At 40.8% G+C, this 19,323-nt stretch overlaps 1 protein-coding gene across 1 annotated transcript; it reads left to right on the top strand.

Moving 5' to 3' along the window:
• Positions 1-255: 255 nt before the first annotated feature.
• Positions 256-14,388, top strand: cass4 (Cas scaffold protein family member 4). Its single transcript, XM_069175942.1, has 7 exons — positions 256-829; positions 9,836-10,258; positions 10,906-10,989; positions 11,095-11,211; positions 11,702-13,030; positions 13,138-13,197; positions 13,418-14,388. The coding sequence occupies exons 1-7, from the start codon at positions 827-829 to the stop codon at positions 13,823-13,825; spliced, it is 2,424 nt and encodes an 807-aa protein (XP_069032043.1). The 5' UTR covers positions 256-826; the 3' UTR covers positions 13,826-14,388.
• Positions 14,389-19,323: the final 4,935 nt, after the last annotated feature.

The following is a 19,323-nucleotide window of genomic DNA, read 5'->3' on the forward strand; positions in this document are numbered from 1 at the left end:
ACTGCAAAAAAAAAAAAAAAAGTGAGCTGCAACCTGCAGCGTGCACAATTGGGCAACTGCCACAGCTCTAGATATTTGTTTCTGTCGTAAAGCAGGTCAATTAAGGAGATCCTTTTTTGTGTGTGTTTGTATCTGAGAAAGAGAAACAAAAACTTGTAAAAGTTCCTCAATTATCTTCTCAACTGCGGCCTGTGCCCTCGGACTGAAATCACCCTTCTGAATTCTCCAAACACCCCCGCCCCCCCCCCCCCCCCCCCCCCCCCTCCGCCCCCAGAGGCCTCTGTCTGTTGTCCAGACAACAACAAATCAGTCATGCATATGGAAGAATGGGCCGGATTTAGAAGAAAAGAGGAAGCAAACTAAAAGATTATGGTTGAATAGTCCCCCCTCATATCCTGTAGTCAGTTAGTTAGAAAAGTAAACTAGTGGCAAGTGATGTACTTCCGCTTTCCAGAAAGATGGAGGAGAAAGAAGATAAGTGGGGAAAAAAGTAAAGTGGTTAGGTTCTGCAGCTGCTCGTGTGTGTGTGTGTGTGTGTGTGTGTGTGTGTATATATGTATGTGTTAGATGGGTGGAGGGTGGTTTGCTACGACCAATAGGGCTGCGGGAAAGCAGCTCTGTCATCGACATGCAGCTCAGTTTCTCCGCCCAGTGTGTAAAACAGTCTGGCTCTCAGTGACAGCTCAAACAATATGCTCAGTGAGACAGAGGAGGAGTAAACCCTGAAGAGTTTTCACACCACACTGGTGGTTGAGATGGTTCACTGAAAAGTGACCCTCTGAAGACGGACTTATTTCTGTGTGGACACAACTACTTCCTAATAATCATGGTGAGTTCTGCAGCTGCTCTCGGTTGTAAAAAGCACAAAGTGGAAATAGTCGTTACGACTCGGTCAACTTTTGTTTTGAAACGATTTGTAAAGTCAATTTTGAAATGTATGGTTTCGTGTCTACTGCTGCTCATCCAGGGGAATGTCCCTGAAGACCACCTTCTTGGATTTCACTTTATAACTTGCGGCGTCAGCTACCACCTATTTAAACACACACGCGTATCCCCCTCTGACCTGCACTACTGTAGGCTGTAACCTGAGAGTTTCTTAACCTGACACGGAGCTGTGAGGTAAACTTTATGACCCTTATTACCATAGAAGCCTTTACAAGTGAGATTATAAACTCAGGCTGCTCAGGAACAAATAATTGGGGATTTTGGGGGGGGGGGACAGTTTAACTTCCTGCACTTTTGAACCTGTGTGTCCTTAAAATATCTTCCACTGATTTACAAATGAAAAAGAACAAATAGATAACCCTCGTTGTGAGAAGCTCTTAATGTTCATGATGGGTAATCAAACTGTCAACATGTTTGATCTAAAAAAAAAAAAAAAAAAAGTCTTGCGCACATTTTCCTCTGTGCTCTGTGTGCACTTTATATTTGAGGGAGTTTTGCAGTTTGATGCCTCGTCAACCTCAGCACGCTAAGTGGACTGGATGTTGCAAAAATTGGTACTGACAACACTAATGCGCTGGTTTCTAAAACAGTTTGCATCTTGATAGCAAGACATGATCATGAGTGTGTTTGAACCATTGTGTCTCTACACATCAGTGTTTGTTAAGGGAATCCTGGAGTAACTGAGTTTTGCGGCAAGGTATCCAGCAGCAGATGGGGAAAGCATTAATGTTAGTCCAACAGGGGGATTCTGCTATAGTTCCTGTGTTAAATCTATTCTTAGATAGAGGCCTGCTAGGACAGTGGATGTTTGACTTGGTGGGGGGGGGAGGGGGGGGGGGGGAGAAAATGTATAAAAATTCAAGACATGATTAATGTAATAGCGTCTTAATGTAATCTTCCAAGGTCCTATCTGTAGCTAACAGTAGGGGAAGATATGCATCATTCTGACATTTCCCAATGCGCAGCAACTATGCAACTGAGCTCGTATTCATCCCTTCTTTAAAAACAGTGACTGGTTCGGTTGATGACTAATTCAGTTTAAGCAATCTCCTTTCCGTTCTGAGGTTATTTTGCGTTGGAATTTATGTTGGTTTTTTTTTAGTTTGTAGAGTGCTATTTTGGATCGTCTCATGTGTTGCTGTTGTGTCTGTTTTTATCATCTGAGAGCAGGAGTCAGTAGACAGTCATGAGGGCCAACACAGCAGGAGGCTTTTGTGGAGAGGTGGCAGCATCCTCTTCACATCCCACAAAAGAAAGTGGAATTCTTTTTTTTCTTCTCTTTTAGCGAGTTCAAGCTAATAATGTTATTCAGTCACAGTCCCTGTGTTTACCGGATTATTTAACTACCTCAGGAAATCTAAACAAGAGTATGAAAATAAAATAACTGAGCCATTGATAAAGTAGTAAGTGAGTAAATATCTATTTGCAAAAGCACATTTGGAGTAGTATTGGTAGAATGTTTTAAATAAAATGTCGAACTGAAAATAAAGAAGTTCTAATTACATTTATATGTATGTGTATATATATATACGGATCATGTATATGTGGTGAACCAAAACTGTTACGCAAACTCTTGCCCCCACTGGTAATGACCTTGCATTTTGCCTGAGGATTGCTGTGGAATCATCAATGCTCTCCAGCAATGTACGATGGACAAAGTATGATGATGTAGCATGAATATATGTCTCGCCACGCTCCATAGGTATTGTAGGTAGGTAGGTAGGTAGGTAGTTACTTTATTAATCCCCAAGGGGAAAATTTTTTTCACTACGGCAGCATTTATAGATACAGGAAACCAATAAAATAACAGTAAAAATATTAAAAATAAAAATGCACAGTATATACAGTACAGTATATATACATATATATATATATTTTTTATATTTAAAAAAAACAACACATAAGAGATTGTTTCCAGTCATGGATCCTATGGGCATAGACTTTAGGTTAACTTTAAAACAATCAAAGCAGCCTTTAACTAGTAGGTATTTACCACCATACATCATAAGTCTACCACTGCCGCCATTGTTGGAACCACTCAGCCTTATCCCACTTGGTCACTCCCACTATGGTAGTTAAGTGCCTCCCCATTGGCCTCTGAGTCACCACAATAGAGCATTGAGCAAACCTTACTGCAAACAGGGTTTCCAGACTATAATCATAGCGAAAACTGAAGCTGTTCGCAATAGTCAGGCGTAGCGAGGCTAGCAATGATGTGCACATGAATGCGTAGTTCAAAGGAAACACAGAAGCACCCTAAGCGTTGGGTGGTATTGTTTGCACCATTGATCCTGACATTACATATCTCATACAGCCGATTTCTTTTGTGTCGTAAAGAAATCTCCATTTGCCTTTTTAAAGGCACCTTGTGAACGAAGTTTGTTTTCCTCCAGTAGCTTGATGCCATTCTTCGTGAGTTCATTCTTGACTGAGGAAACAGTAGTTTGAAAAAAACAAACTAAAGATGGACTTACTAGTTTCTCTCTGGAGCGTTCAACTGCATGTTTTGGGCTTCATTTTCTCAGTTCCAATGGATATCACTGGTTTGTCATCACAAACATGACATGACATTTTGTCACGTTACCATCACTAACTATCGCTCTTCAGAACATCAGAAAAAAACTCCAAAGGCCCACAGATCTGCCCCTGTATGTCACATTAAAGGCAGTGTATAGAATTGGTGTGAAATTCTCCTGTCTGTTTAGGTAAGCCAATGGCTCAAATAAATAGTTTTCCAAGGTTTCATGTGGCTTTCCACTTTGGTGATTCAAGTTGCATATATGCAGTGAGAAACAAATATTTGTATTAAAAAAAAAAAAAATGGTTCAACTAATCAGCGAGTCAAAATTGGCACATATACACTCTCAACAACCTCACATGCATGTTGAATGCTTGACTGCAACAAAAGGCAGAAGATGAGTGTGCGGAAGTGTGAGTATAGATAAAACCGGAGTGCAAGCAATGAGATAAGTTCCTGTCAGGGACCAGTGAGCCTGCAGCCTGCCTCTTATCTACAGAACTTCTCCTCACTTCGTTCAGCCTGTCAACCACTGTTACACCTCTGGCATGGCAAACTACAAACTGTCCAGTGGATAATTGATACTCACTGTAGCATTTTACACTATTTCTACTCATTTTGTTTGCTTTTGGCTCCAGTTTAACAAGTCACACCTTATTTTAACCTAAATTGCACCTGAGATCTGTTGATCATAATTATAATAATTATAATAATGCTCTACAGGCATTTCTTTGCACGATTTTCAGTTTAAAAAAAAAAAAAGAAAAACTTTTTTTTTTATCATATAGACCCATACAGGCTTTTTATGTTAGCCCTCAGTTCCACCCTGGTTTAAAATGGGGTTTGTTTTAGCTCTTGTCTCTTTAAGTCCATCTGATGAGCCCACTATTTTCTGATTGGCCATCAGACCTTTGGCAGCTCCGAAGCCATGAAAACAAACAATAACAGTCAAATTATCACTTTTCTTTATAGTTGTTTACTCAAAATCCAATTCATCTGTACACGTTTGATCTGAAATCTGAAATATGCTAACCTTACTGACTAAGATGACTAAGATCATTTGATAGGTCAAAGCTTTGGACTTTTCATGTTAAGGGTATATTTTAACATATGTTGACCAGAGGTTTTTGATCTGTATAACAAAGACTTCTGACATCGTAACAGTATATAAATCTGAGGTTACTTAGAAATGATTTAGTAAAGCTAGAAATTGGACCATATTAAGGAATCTAGTGTTAAATTATTGTCATAAATCTCAAACATGTTGAACATAGTACAACAGCATTAGTAGCAAAGACTCTCAAGTTGTCTCTGCAGGCTTATGTCCATAACTCAAAGCTTCTATTCAAATCAGACCAAGTGAGGCGGTAGCAGAAAGTGTGAGTTTGCCAAAAGGTGCATATTGTTGCTTATGAATCCAAATATTAATTTTCAGCAAAAAATATTTCGTTATTTGTCCTTTCTGAAAGGTTATAGTCTCGCTTTGAAGCTCAAAACTGTCAAAGAAGCAAATGGCCCGATTTAAAAGCAGATTTCCTGCATTCATGTACCAATTTCCCCTGAAAATTCCCTCTGTCCTTTGGACTATAAAAAGTCCTGTCTCATCTCCTTTGGCCCACATACTGAGTTCCCCTTAAGTCACACTGACTCATAAAAAAAAAAATGACAATTTTAACATTGACAGCACATCAGAGTAAAGTAATTCTTCATAATTAAATTAGATCAGTCATCTTTAATGGGCTATTTTGTTGAGTATTAAAACGTATTAAGTCTTAACTGTGTTTTAGTCTGATGTTGTTGGAAGAAGTTTCATTCTAAGTGTGGAATGTTGATTGTCCTCTGAAGGCTGCTTGGAAGTTTTCATCAGTTGTGTGTGTTTGCGTATGAGATTTTGACATAGTTCTCACCAGTTTCCATCCAGGAAATACCAGGGCAGCTGCAGCGAGTCAGTGTCACTGCCATGGAGTCTGAATCAGTCTCCACAGCCTCCTTCTAAATTTCTTTGGTTTGGAGAGAAGGGCGACAAAGGTGAACTTACACAAAGCAGATCTGAAGATCATTTAAGATTAAATAATTATCTACCAAAGTTTAATTTCTTTGCATGCCAAATCTCTCTCAGTATTCTCCCACTGTTTGTCCGTCTGTCCCTCTCTTTTCTCCTCTTTAACCCCTCTTCGTCCTTCTATGACTCTGTGGGAAAGTCTTATGTGTCATATTTACAGGCTGACTTCCTGTCCAAAGTCAAGAGAGAAGTTGATATCTGCTATGTGCTTTGTCTCATCTTGAACACCCTGCCACTCTGTCTGGGAAAATGAACATTATTCTATATTTCAGTGAACTTCTGGTCGTGTGTGACAGATTTGTTCACTACCACCACGGGTGTTGTGCAGGGCCTGGCATGTGTCTGTAGGTATAATGGATGAGGCGCTGACCTCAGGGTCCTGCCCTGGCTGTCGAGGGGCAAAAGATCAGAGTGGACCACGCGGGTGTCGTTCCCACACTGGCAAACACTTCTTATTCTGGTTCCTGTTCAGTTGGTCTCTGTGACTGTATAGTTGACACAGTAGTGTGTCTCTTCTCATATGGGGGGGAAAAGCCTCTCAACAGCATTACGCTTTCAAAAACAGGGATTTCCATTGTTTACTGCATTTATGAAATACCAAATGAATGCGCGTCAATGGCTGCAAAATAGTTACCCAATGAGATGAATTGTACAATACATGAATAAACACTAGAAATGATCATTATGAATTCAATCAGAAAAAAAAATCACCAGCATTTTGGTAAGTCACTTTAAGACCATTTAAAACTCGCTAACAATTTAAAGTAAAAATAGCACCTGCCCTCTTTTACAAATGAAAAGTTATAGTCATAAACAGCCCTTTGTTCACTTCCGTACACACTTTTGGAGGGTACTGAAGTGAGCTGCTACAGTCCAACTTGGTCTGATGTGACCTGTAACTTATGGTGGCTAATGTTATCCAACCTTGGGTAAGCATTGCTGCGATATGGTCACTATTGAGCCACGTCAGTTTGCTACGACTTTGCTGCAGTTTGCAGAAGCATATTAGTAGTATAGTAGTACTGAAGAGGTACTACTATGATTAAAATGGATGGAGCAACTTTGGGCTTTATGACGGCTGCATCACATTTGGAAGAGTTGTAACCTCAGTGTATACGACCTCACTGTCTAATGTTGCTAATCTATTTATATCACAAAAATTTAAAATAAATGGTGTGAGTATTTCTCTGAGTGTAATCATCACGATCACACTCAGAGAAATACTCACACCATTTATTTTCAATATACATGTCCGAATTCAAGACTTTTTTTTTTTTTACTTTTGTTTTGTGGGTTTGAACAAGTACACTGAAATAAAGTTAAGAGTAGTATTGTGTTCTTTCTGTTTTAAAGCAAGCAGAGTGTCCTATAAACAATCGACTCCACATTCATATAGATTTTATTGGAGTTGGCATAATTTGTGGCACGGCTTATTGCCTGAGCAGAAGCTGCTATCCTTGACTTCTTGCGTTGCGTCCGACTGGCCGATGTTAATTTGTGAACAGGGCGGCATGCAGAGATGGGGAGAGGCGAGGCAGAGGCAGCTGTGCAGTTGAAGTGCTGAGGGTCAGTTGTCTGAGGGGCTGATCTGCACAAGCAGGCGTGTGCAGGAATCCAAAAGAGTCACAGCTGAATCTGACTTTGTTACTGTACTCAGTGATCAACACACCGACACACAATCAGGGCTTAAAGGTAACACAGCAAGGCGAGATGGGGGCTTGTGCCCAGGACGAGTGACCTGTTTTATGGTTTAAACAAACGTATGTCAAATTTGGGCACCAACAATTAGCTCACACGATTGTGGTTTTAAATGCTACTTTTGAAACTATGCTGACTTTTTACACTCATCTCACTGTGTGATGGATGCAATACAGAATAAGTGTAACACGCACGGAGTTTGTAGAGATGATCATGAAACCAACCAGTTGTCATTTAAGGTTATTGCACATGTGATGACTCCAAGTAGAAAGTTAAAAGTAAATCCCTGACTGCTGCTGACTGTCATCTGACCCAACGTATTTCACTTGCATGTCTGTAGCATGACCCAGGGGATTATGGAGTTTGCTGAGGCCTGGTGTGTTGAGGAGGGCATGAACTGCTGCGGTCACTGTGCTCCACAGGCCTGTATACCAACAGGTGCTGAGCGTGTTCGTCTCTTATGGTGAATGGGGTCTTTGTTGCAGAGGATTCACCCTCGAAGAGAGGGCGCAGCCAGCAAAACCAACCCCTAACACATACGCATACACACACACACACACACACACACACACACACACACACACACACACACACACACACACACACACACACAATCAGCTGACAGTGGTCTGTGAGTGGGTGTGTTTGTTTATTTCAGGGTCCGTGTGCCATGATCCCAAAAGTTTCATTTCTTCAGTGTCTGTTAGATTTAAGTTAAGTGGGGCGTAAAAATGACTAAATGGCAAATGCTAAAAGAGTAAATCTTAGCAGTCCACAAAGCGCTTTACAATTTGTTCCTAGTACTTAGCCATTCATACACAAATCAGAGCTGCCATGCAAGGCCTTCCATTGGGAGCAACTTGGGGTTAAGTTTATTGCCCAAGAACATTTTAGCATGTGGACAGACAGGGATTGAACCGCCCACCTTACGATTAGTGGGCAACAGGATCCATCTGAGCTGCTTTATGCTGCTGCAACAGCCTCACTCTTGCTTTGCAAAAATATTTTCAGTCACAGGAGCATTAGTGTGGTCTAGCACTGATGTAGAGTGATGAGGTCTGGCTCACCAGTCATTGTTAAATCCAATTCTAAATGTCTTTGAATGGGATTAGGGTTGTGCAGGTCATTCGTGTTCTTCCACAAAACTATGATCATGTTGAAACAGGAAAAGCCAAACACAAACTAATGACACAGTTTGAAAAACAGTATTGATACAAATTTAAGTTTAGACCAAAGCATTAAGATTCCCCTTCATTCGAACAAGGATGAATAAAAGTCGGTGTAAAATATGTAGAGAGGACAGTCCACCCCCAACCTTGAAGAAATATTTGCAAAAAATAAGAGTTATTATTATCGTCATGTGTCCATTATTGACGACAAAGCCACACCATGTTGCGTTTCTTATTTCTGTCTTTTATAGCTGTTCTGTTTGTTCATTTGATGGGGAAAGTCCTCACCATGTCCACTAAAAAAAAGAAACAAATTCAGTAAAGTGCTCCAGTTGTAAAGGTTCATAAGCAGAAAACTGAATTTACAGGGGAAAAAAACATCAATAGAACATTGTCCATTGTTCATTACAAGTATCAACAATGTGTTATTAGTTGAAACGTGTGCTTTCAACTGACAACTGACTCTCAGTCTAACTGACAGACAACAAATTGTGCCCAACAAGAATAAGGCAAATCAGCTCGATTGATCTAAATCACATATGACATTATATATCATATAATACATCGATCATATATGAGTCTATTGGAAATTTAAAAGCTCTTTCAGTAAGCCCAGTTACTTAACCCATTTTTCCAGGAAGTGGCTTCACAGAACATCAGACCACAAGGTGCTGCCTGCGTATTCAGCTCGGCCTGGTGGTTTGGGTTTTGAGGTGCATGTCATTATTCAAAGTTATGTTCTCATGACTGCCTGTCCACAAGAGTAACCACAGCAAAAGGGTTAATAGATGCAACTACATGCAATGTCTGAGGGAATTCTCTCACACTGCATGTAGTCCAATCAGATTGACATTTGTCACATACAGAACAGAGCAGCGCAGTTCATGGAAAGCATGAGTGATGGTGGTTAGGAATGCCTCAACACATGGCAGTGGGTTTTCAGGGATACATGCTTAAAACACAACTCCTTTCATTGCTGTTTAGCAGATAACACCTGGGATTCAAAACATCTCGAGCAAAACGAGGTTGCATTTGCACAATGTGTTGTATTTTGGGGGTGACAGGATCGGATTCTTGCAAGTCTGCAAGAGAAAGCGTTGAGGAAACTTGTTTTCCATTTATCGCTCTGTCGGAAGCACAAACCAGGAAGTGAAAATTGAGAAGAAATATGTCATTCAAAACAACTTCATAACCACTCGAACAATAAGGGAACAAGAAGACAACTTGATGTATTAATTAGAAAAATTACATCATTATTAAATGTGACAGCTCAGACGTGCAACTTGCTCCCACGTTTTGCAAGAGGAAATGTCGTTCTGCACATGATCTTAAGGTGTTGGTAAGGGAAGTTATTTTTCTCATGTAATAGTGTCATAACGTGTCTGCCTATTGGTATGTTGTGCCTCATAATCCTTATTTCTTTATCTCTGTTCTTTATTTCAGAACCAGCTAGCAAAAGCTCTGTATGACAACACAGCAGAGTGTGCAGATGAGCTTGCCTTCAGAAAGGGGGACATTGTCACAGTGATGGATCAAAACGTGGTCGGCACCAGCGGGTGGTGGATGTGCTCTCTGTATGGACGGCATGGCCTGGCCCCTGCAAATAGACTGAAGCTCTTACCGCAGACTGGAACCACTACAAGGTCCTTCAGCCATGTCGTAGAAAACCCCACATCAACTCATGCTAAAACTGATGACAGGGTGCAAAATATCTATCAGATCCCAAGTGTACCCCGACCCACCAGCAGCCCTGCTTATGAATGCATGGATGTGATCTACAAGGTCCCGTCCATTCCTTTATCAGCTTCAAAAAGTCCAATCCCACCAGCACTTTGGCACAGCACAGAAGGACCTGAAGGAAACAAGGTACAAATAGATTTTTCTGCAAGCATGATTTTGTGTTTATTTTAAAAACAGCTAAATGTAGATGTTAGTCTGTCTTCTCTGAGGTCAAAGTTGCTCCTCCTTCTTGCGAAGTGTTAACACTCATGATTAGAGAGGTAGACTGTTGCAGAAATGCAACGCTGTGAAACTCCTGCTGGCAAAAGAGCTTACAGATGGGGACCAGGGGCCTCTCCATAGGGACAGGCATGCAGCACCGGGGTCTTTATGGGCCTGTAAAAGACAAAGAGACACAGACTTCAGACACTTTTAACTGCAAACAGCAGCCTATGCCAACAGGGACCCCAGAAAGACAGAAGTGTCTGTACGGGGTGCCTGTGCAGAAGAAGGTGGGGAGAAATACACCCACATGTTCACCATTTCCTCTCCTGCTCCAGGGGAGTCCTGTTTCCTTCTGCAGTAGCTACCTAATACTCATGGAGCAGCATGGTTTCTATTACGGAGCTGCGTTAATTGGCAAAGTATATGCATAATGGTGTTCTCTGGCACTCTCATCAGGCTTCACAGCAAAAACTGTCCCCATAAATGTGTTGATGCAGAGGTCAGAGAGGTAGAGCCTTGATCAAAGCAATGTCAACTCCAATATAACAGCCTGTCTGACTTGTCTACAGCCTTCTTTCTCCAACTATGCGTCCAGTCCAAAAGGGGAGGTTTATGATGTCCCGAATCAAGCAAGAAGAGCTTCTCTTTTCACTGTGAGCAGACACATGCATCAAAAGTTGAAACCATTTGTAGATATACTGCCACATGAGTGGGGATAGGTCTGACGTCTTCACAGTGTTTTGGTGTTCTATTTTCAGGAATCAACATCTCCTCGACAAATGTTACGGAAAAGCTCCCTGATTCCAGTTTCGAAGCTGGACAAGAAATTTGACTCTCTTGAGAGTTTGAGATGCAGCAGTCCAGGAGACACTTATGTAAGTGCTAAATCAATGAAGAAAGGAATCTATGATGTTCTCACTTTGAAATGCAGTCTTTCTTTCAGTACTTTTACATGTTTTTCACCTCTTTTAACAGTTTAAGACAGTATGTAAATATACTGTGAAATAGTTCCTACAACATGACATCAGATTATAAGGCAAACATGTTTACATCCATTCTAAATGGCCACACTTGTATTTGGGGTGAAAAACCTGCCAACAGCTTCCTCCTGGCTGCATCACACTATCTCTGTGGTCTCTCTCCCAGAACATGTCATCTTTTCTTCATAGTCTCAACACTTTCAGTCATTTGAGTCTCTTTTTGAAGATTTTCACAGTGTTGTACTCACTTTTAGATGATCCAATAAGAAATTAGTTCGAAGCACACTGAGACACCTTTCCACCAAACACAAGTCAATGTTTGCTTAATTTTTGAGGCCTTTTCTTTGTCTATAACTGTGGTATTGACAACTTTGTTCTTGTTTAGGTGTATGCTGTTCCACCACCTCTGCCTCAGGACCCAAACTATGACATCCCTGTTCCATCAGCTGCAGAATCCCAACTGAAAATGAGTGGTGGATTCAGCACAATTTCCAGCCCTCACAAGCTTGAGTGGATCTATGATGTGCCAGTTGGTCCTGAGAAACAAAGTCCACTCCAAGGTTCCTATGACATCTTGCCCTCCAAAACTTTTTGTAGGAGTCTCTATGATATTCCTCCAGCACATGCTTTGCCCATTCAAAGAGACAGTCCAACTCCCTTGCTCTATGATATACCAAAACCCAGTTGTCTTGACATCCCGAGTCCCCTGAAAGTGCAACCAAGGGCCCCGCTTTGTGACAGACCCCCAACTCAGAGCCTTACAGAAGAGTTACATGCTGTTCCACCCAAGGAGGAACCCCTCACTCGAGTTGTCAGCGATCTTCCCAGTGATCATAAACCCCTGGAGTGCAGGGGAGACTCAAACAATACATATGAACTCAAAAGAGTGCGCTTGCAGCGGATGAGGAACTTTCTGGCCTGTACATCTTTCCGTGACCTTCAAGGAACTGGGGAGTCACTGGTACCGGGGGACGAGCGAGGTAGAGTCCTCGGTCTCTCTGCAGCAGACAGCCAAAGAATCAGCACAGCCTCCAGCTCCTCCACCAGCTCCTGTGACTCTTTGGCCCTGAGTTCATCTTCTCCTGAGCCTCTGCGAGAAGTTACGCTCTGTCAGGACGAAGCCTCCCGCAAACTCCTGGACCTGCAGGAGTCGGTTTTCAGGGCTGTGCCCCGACTCATGGATTTTGTCAGCAGTCGCTGGAGGTGCAAAGAACATCTGGAGAAACACCTCAAGGAGATCAAAGAAGCAGCTGAGGGGATTGCGTGTGCCCTGATGTGCTTTCTAAACTTTGCTCTGGATGTTAAGGGCAATGCCCGCCGTTTGACTGATGTCAACCTGCAGACCAGGCTCTATAAACAGCTGTCCATCATAGAGGACTCTGGTGTGATCCTACAACAAACAGTTAGTGGTCTGAACATGGCCGGGTGGCCACTCAACACACTCTGTCAGGACCCAGGGCAGGTTCAGACACCTGACCAACTGGATCGCTTTGTGATGGTGGCGCGCACTGTTCCAGAGGACGTTAAGCGGCTGGTATCCATCACCAATGCCAATGGCAAGCTTCTTTTCAGAGCTCCTCAGAAAGATCCAGAGTCTGTGAACACCACAAGTTCCCCAGAGACAAAGAAAAGTCCTGATGGAACTGAACAAAGAGAGGACTTAGTGGAGGATGACAATGACTATGTAGAGCTGCAGGTGAAAGCCTCCAGTCTTGTAAGTCGTCATACAAAAAAGTGGTTACTGCAGTTACTGAATGATGATTTCAAGGAAAACCCGAAGCACATTTATTAATGTAATGCTTATACTTTTCTTTTTCTCAGAAAAACAGTGTGCAGGGGGAACAAATTGAAAACATCACACCAGTCTCTCAAACAGCAGAGGTGAGTAGGCTCTGTTAATACTGCATACACTATATACTATATTCAGTATACTTAATCATCACGACACAACAACCTGACAAAAAATGTACTATTGTATCCATCTGCAATCTACAACCTATGATTTAGGACTTACACTGTGGTCAGAAGCAAACAGGAAACACTGTAGTCTATACGACATGGTATGTGGCCATCTTCACTTTTTTTATTTTGTCCTGCTCAGGGTGATAACTCCTCTGACTCCGGCAATGGCGCAGAGGAACATCAGGCAAATTCCCTGTCAGAGCACTGCCGGCTTTACTTTGGGGCTCTCCAAAAGGCCATAGGGGGATTTGTGGGCAGCCTTCAGAATGGCCAGCCACCTGAGAAGTTTATCTCGCAAAGTAAGCTGGTGATCATGGTGGGCCAGAGACTGATGGACACCCTATGCAAGGAGGCCCAACGTGGAGGGTCCAGCCAAGGCCTCCTGTGTAAGAGCAATCAACTGTGTGCTCTCCTTAAACAACTGGCTGTGGCCACCAAGAAGGCGGCGCTGCACTTTCCTGATCAGCAAGCTCTGCACGAGGCTCAAGAGTTTGCAAAAGAACTGGCCCAAGGAGCACAGCACTTTCGGATATCGCTTGACCTCTGAGAGCGCACATGTCAAGCATTTCTTTCTAAAATGTTTTATTCGTCAGTCATTTTTTGCCATTTTCTTGTTCATCAATATCATATCCTACGACTTTGGCTTTTGCAGAATGTTGGTCTTATAATGAATGCATGTGATGTTTAAAATGTTAATATTGATATAAAAAGCCGCTGGAACGAGCAGAAAAATTCAAGAAAGTACATTTGTACAGAAGACAGTGGGTTTGGAAGAATTGCACATTTAGGATACTGCATTCAAAGCAAATAAAAACAAATGTGATTTAATTAAAAGTGTAAAATATATTTTGTTTTATATAATTCACTGCAATTTTATATTCTTTGAGTATTGTTTTTCATGTGAAAGCTTTTTGTTTTTTATGTATTTCATTACTTTATTGTGTAAGAACTATATTGTTATCCTGGGTAGTAGTTTGATACAGTCTTCTTTTTGTAAATATCTATGTAAATATTCCTTAAAAAATGTGTTATGCATTCCCAAACTCTACTCGACAAAAGACTGAGTACAACATATATGTTGGATTTGTATTGATATTAATTAAAAGCTGAACATTTTATATTGTTTCGTTAATCTGTATCATCCATAAAGAAAACAGTCGTGACCTCTGTATAAAAGATTAGCCAGGGTTTTTTACTGGGAAAGGTCAAATGACGAGAACTAGTTGGTTTGTGAAACAGACAATCCAATTACTGTATGTCACTGCAGTTATCTCAGGCAGTGTTTGGCAAGTTACTGGAAAATGGTTATTACTTGTTACATGCTAAACTAATTAACCTCTAATTAACCAAAAATCCTTGACACCCACATGTTGCAGATTTTGTGCAGGCACAAGCAGGCAGCCCAAAGGTTTGGAGGGATAAACTGACCATCCAAGCAGCAGCTAACTTGGCCCAAAACCAGAGACTACAAATCTGAATTTGCTTCAGTTTTGGCCATTCTTTAAGAAATCTGTCTCTCGTGAGTTCCCCAACTTTAAGAATGACTTGAGTAAATCTTTAATAGTGTGATTGTTAGCTCATCACAGTGAAAACAATCTTTTCATCGTACTGCCTATCGAAGCTGTCACAGGTCAGTGTCATTACAGAACAGGAACCCTGGAATTGGCAGAGCTTAAGGTCAGTCAACTGCACACAATATAATTCATAGTTAACCTTTTGCCACTCTGCCAATAGGATGTCTGCAAATATATAGGGAACGTTACCTCTCTCAGACTGTATGGGTGGATGCGAGCTGTTTTGAAAAGAAAGTTCTGTCATTAAACTAATCCTGAGCCAATGACAACGCAACTAAAAACTTTAAAAAGGCAGTTTGAAAGTCTGAAGGTTAAAATAATCACTAAAAGTTGTAAGTCCAAATTTATTGCAGTTTATGCAGACTATAAATGAGACAAATAATCTCATAAAATCTTTTAAAAAGCAGACAATATTTCAGTCATGGAACATTTAGAACATTAATTCAGATTTTGTTTTGGTGGCCTGAACAAACAGGTACTTCAGGATAATTAATCTAATACATTGCAGCCACTATAAGTTCACGTATACAGTGGGTACGGAAAGTATTCAGACCCCTTTAAATTTTTCACTCTTTGTTTCATTGCAGCCATTTGCTAAAATCAAAAAAGTTCATTTTATTTCTCATTAATGTACACTCAGCACCCCATGTTGACAGAAATGTAGAAATTTGTGCAAATTTATTAAAAAAGAAAAACTGAAATATCACATGGTCATAAGTATTCAGACCCTTTGCTCAGTATTGAGTAGAAGCACCCTTTTGAGCTAGTACAGCCATGAGTCTTCTTGGGAATGATGCAACAAGCTTTTCACACCTGGATTTGGGGATCCTCTGCCATTCTTCCTTGCAGATCCTCTCCAGTTCCGTCAGGTTGGATGGTGAACATTGGTGGACAGCCATTTTCAGGTCTCTCCAGAGATGCTCAATTGGGTTTAGGTCAGGGCTCTGGCTGGGTCAGTCAAGAATGGTCACAGAGTTGTTCCGAAGCCACTCCTTTGTTATTTTAGCTGTGTGCTTAGGGTCATTGTCTTGTTGGAAGGTGAACCTTTGGCCCAGTCTGAGGTCCGGAGCACTCTGGAAGAGGTTTTCTTCCAGGATATCTCTGTACTTGGCCGCATTCATCTTTCCTTCAATTGCAACCAGTCGTCCTGTCCCTGCAGCTGAAAAACACCCCCATAGCATGATGCTGCCACCACCATGTTTCACTGTTGGGATTGTATTGGGCAGGTGATGAGCAGTGCCTGGTTTTCTCCACACATACCGCTTAGAATTAACGCCAAAAAGTTCAATCTTGGTCTCATCAGACCAGAGAATCTTATTTCTCATAGTCTGGGAGTCCTTCATGTGTTTTTTGACAAACTCTATGCGGGCTTTCATATGTCTTGCACTGAGGAGAGGCTTCCGTCGGGCCACTCTGCCATAAAGCCCCGACTGGTGGAGGGCTGCAGTGATAGTTGACTTTGTGGAACTTTCTCCCATCTCCCTACTGCATCTCTGGAGCTCAGCCACAGTGATCTTTGGGTTCTTCTTTACCTCTCTCACCAAGGCTCTTCTCCCACGATTGCTCAGTTTGGCTGGACGGCCAGGTCTAGGAAGAGTTCTGGTCGTCCCAAACTTCTTCCATTTAAGGATTATGGAGGCCACTGTGCTCTTAGGAACCTTGAGTGCTGCAGAAATTATTTTGTAACCTTGGCCAGATCTGTGCCTTGCCACAATTCTGTCTCTGAGCTCCTTGGACAGTTCCTTCGACCTCATGATTCTCATTTGCTCTGACATGCACTGTGAGCTGTAAGGTCTTATATAGATAGGTGTGTGCCTTTCCTATTCAAGTCCAATCAGTTTAATTAAACACAGTTGGACTCCAATGAAGGAGTAGAACCATCTCAAGGAGGATCAGAAGAAATGGACAGCATGTGAGTTAAATATGAGTGTCACAGCAAAGGGTCTGAATACGTATGACCATGTGATATTTCAGTTTTTCTTTTTTAGTAAATTTGCACAAATTTCTACATTTCTGTTTTTTTTCTGTCAAGATGGGGTGCTGAGTGTACATTAATGAGAAATAAAATGAACTTTTTTGATTTTAGCAAATGGCTGCAATGAAACAAAGAGTGAAAAATTTAAAGGGGTCTGAATACTTTCCGTACCCACTGTATGTTCAAATCCAATTTTCAGCATTATCACAATAAACAAGTCAGATGGTTGGTCCCTCTGACTACAATCTGGACAGTGCAGGTATAGCAAGACCAAAAAAGAATAGTCTTTAAAATGTGGTATGAAACTTAGAACATAAACAGAATGAGAAACATTACATACAAGCAAACAATTATCCTGCTCTTGAATTCAGACACAGTGACTTCTCTCTGTCAATGTAAGGATCCAAGGCTGGATAAAAAAAAAAAAGGGCAAAAGGGGTCTCTAAAAGCCTCCAGGTTCACTGTGTGTATGGCAAGCAATAGCTTGCATACATTGCTTCTGTGGGGGGAAAACAAATACATTAGTCAGAGAGGCAGGCAAAGTTTTTCACCTGCCATATAACAAAGGTTTTCAGTAAAATATACTTTTATATGTACACTGACCCTGGCCATTAGGGTCTTAATATGTTTCCCTAGATAAATCAGAGCAGCTCTGTGTCACATGGCCTTACTGGCTGAAATTTGGAGAAAAAAAAGTTTGCAAAGAAATCATGGTAAAGTCTACGACTACATGACTAATGCACACATGGTAGTTACTGATTGGTTGCTGCCCTCTATCAGCATTGGAGGGGAATGACTTCTTTCACATGTTTTTCTTGCTTATTCTGAAGCAAATTTGGGATTATCAACTGATTGATTGGTCATTTAAGTCTATTTGTATAATTTTGCCTCATAGTCAAATTATTCAACATGTATGCAATATGAGTTCTCTGCCTCTCTAACTTTAACGTTTATACATTTTTCGTTATAAATTAATATTCTGGACTGCCACATGGCAAGGAGGAAATCCAGGGGACTGTTGGGGTCAAACAGGTGTTTTACAAGGCTCTGTAAATAATACTAACACCTGTTGCATTAATATGAGACAGTAGACACTTTGTTTCATTATTATTACCAAAATACATGTGTGTGAATATCTGTTGAACCACAGCAACCACACTGCAGTGCAGTTGAAATTGTTGGGGCGCTTACTTCCCAGCCTCGGTGAGCTTTTGAATTAAAATGGTCATTTTTACATCTGTTGTTAGGTGATATTTAAACAGTTTTCCTCCAGCACATGGAAAACTACTAACTCGCTGATTGGTTGCTTTGGACTACAAGTCTGGAGATGAAACCAGAATCCACTTTGAACCCAAAGCAAATCAGGAAGCAAAAGCCTCAAATCCAAAGAGTCACACTAGTCAAGATAATTCAAAGCCTTTGATAGCCAATTCTCTGCACTAGCATATGTTCCTTTTGTTCCTTCCATTGGTATTTCTGAAAAATAACATGTTCTTGGGGTTTACTTTACATATATTTTTAGAGGCCATCCACTACAGAAGTCTCTATTATTAATTGAAACATTTGCAATTTGATCAGAGTTATACAAAAATCACATTGTGAACAAAAACCCCACCAGAGATCCAATAAAAATGTAGGCTACCATTGCAACTTGGTTTTGCCAATATTCATAATATTACCAACACTTCTTTCCAAAGGCATTTGTTAAAAATGTGTAGCCTAGTTGTAATCTCAGCTGTCTAAAAACAGCTTCACTCACTCATTGACTCCCCTCTTGTTCATAAATTATAAATAATGACAATGTTACCACATGAGATATTGAGAGAGGCTCTGTTCCAATTCTGTATTTTCTAGTTTTTCCACTTATTAGAATAGTAACAAAAGGATGATGAATGTACTTTTCTTACTTCTGGAAAAGATACCAGAAGGTTCGGTTTCACTAAGTAGGCCTACATGTAAAACAAATATAGCCACTGAACGGCATATTAAAAGGGATTTTAGCAATGTAATAGGTGTTTTTCCATTATCTTTGGACAAGACATTGCTATGACATCATACATTAAAAGCTATTTTTGGTAAAGAAATACATGACTATAAAGTAGCATGTAAAAATGATGTTTATTTAAAACTTTGGTGTATTTTTATACTGTTCTTTTTAAATGACGCTTCATTTGGTACTTTTTGGTTTGCTTTATGCGGTGTTACTGTCTATTGTCCATGTCTGCGATCCTTGTTAAGTTGTATAAATAAATGCTTCATAATAAAAGTGGGGAAAAAAAATGAAAGTGAAGATTCATGGCAGTTATCTCAAATTATCTGTGGTAAATCCCAGTCCAACATCACATCACGTTACTTCGTTTACAAATTTATATTCACGGACAATAAAGACACCATTTTCTTTTTTTCTGGAGGAACAAATTTATTATCTTTCCAGTGAAAGTTTTTCCTTTCGCTGCGTTAAAATCAGCAAATTCAGAAACAAGCGACAATGCATCC

This window comes from Embiotoca jacksoni, unplaced genomic scaffold, assembly GCF_022577435.1.
Source record: "Embiotoca jacksoni isolate LCO1_2020_lvr unplaced genomic scaffold, fEmbJac1.0.p SCAF_1, whole genome shotgun sequence".
NCBI classification, from domain to species: Eukaryota; Metazoa; Chordata; class Actinopteri; family Embiotocidae; genus Embiotoca; species Embiotoca jacksoni.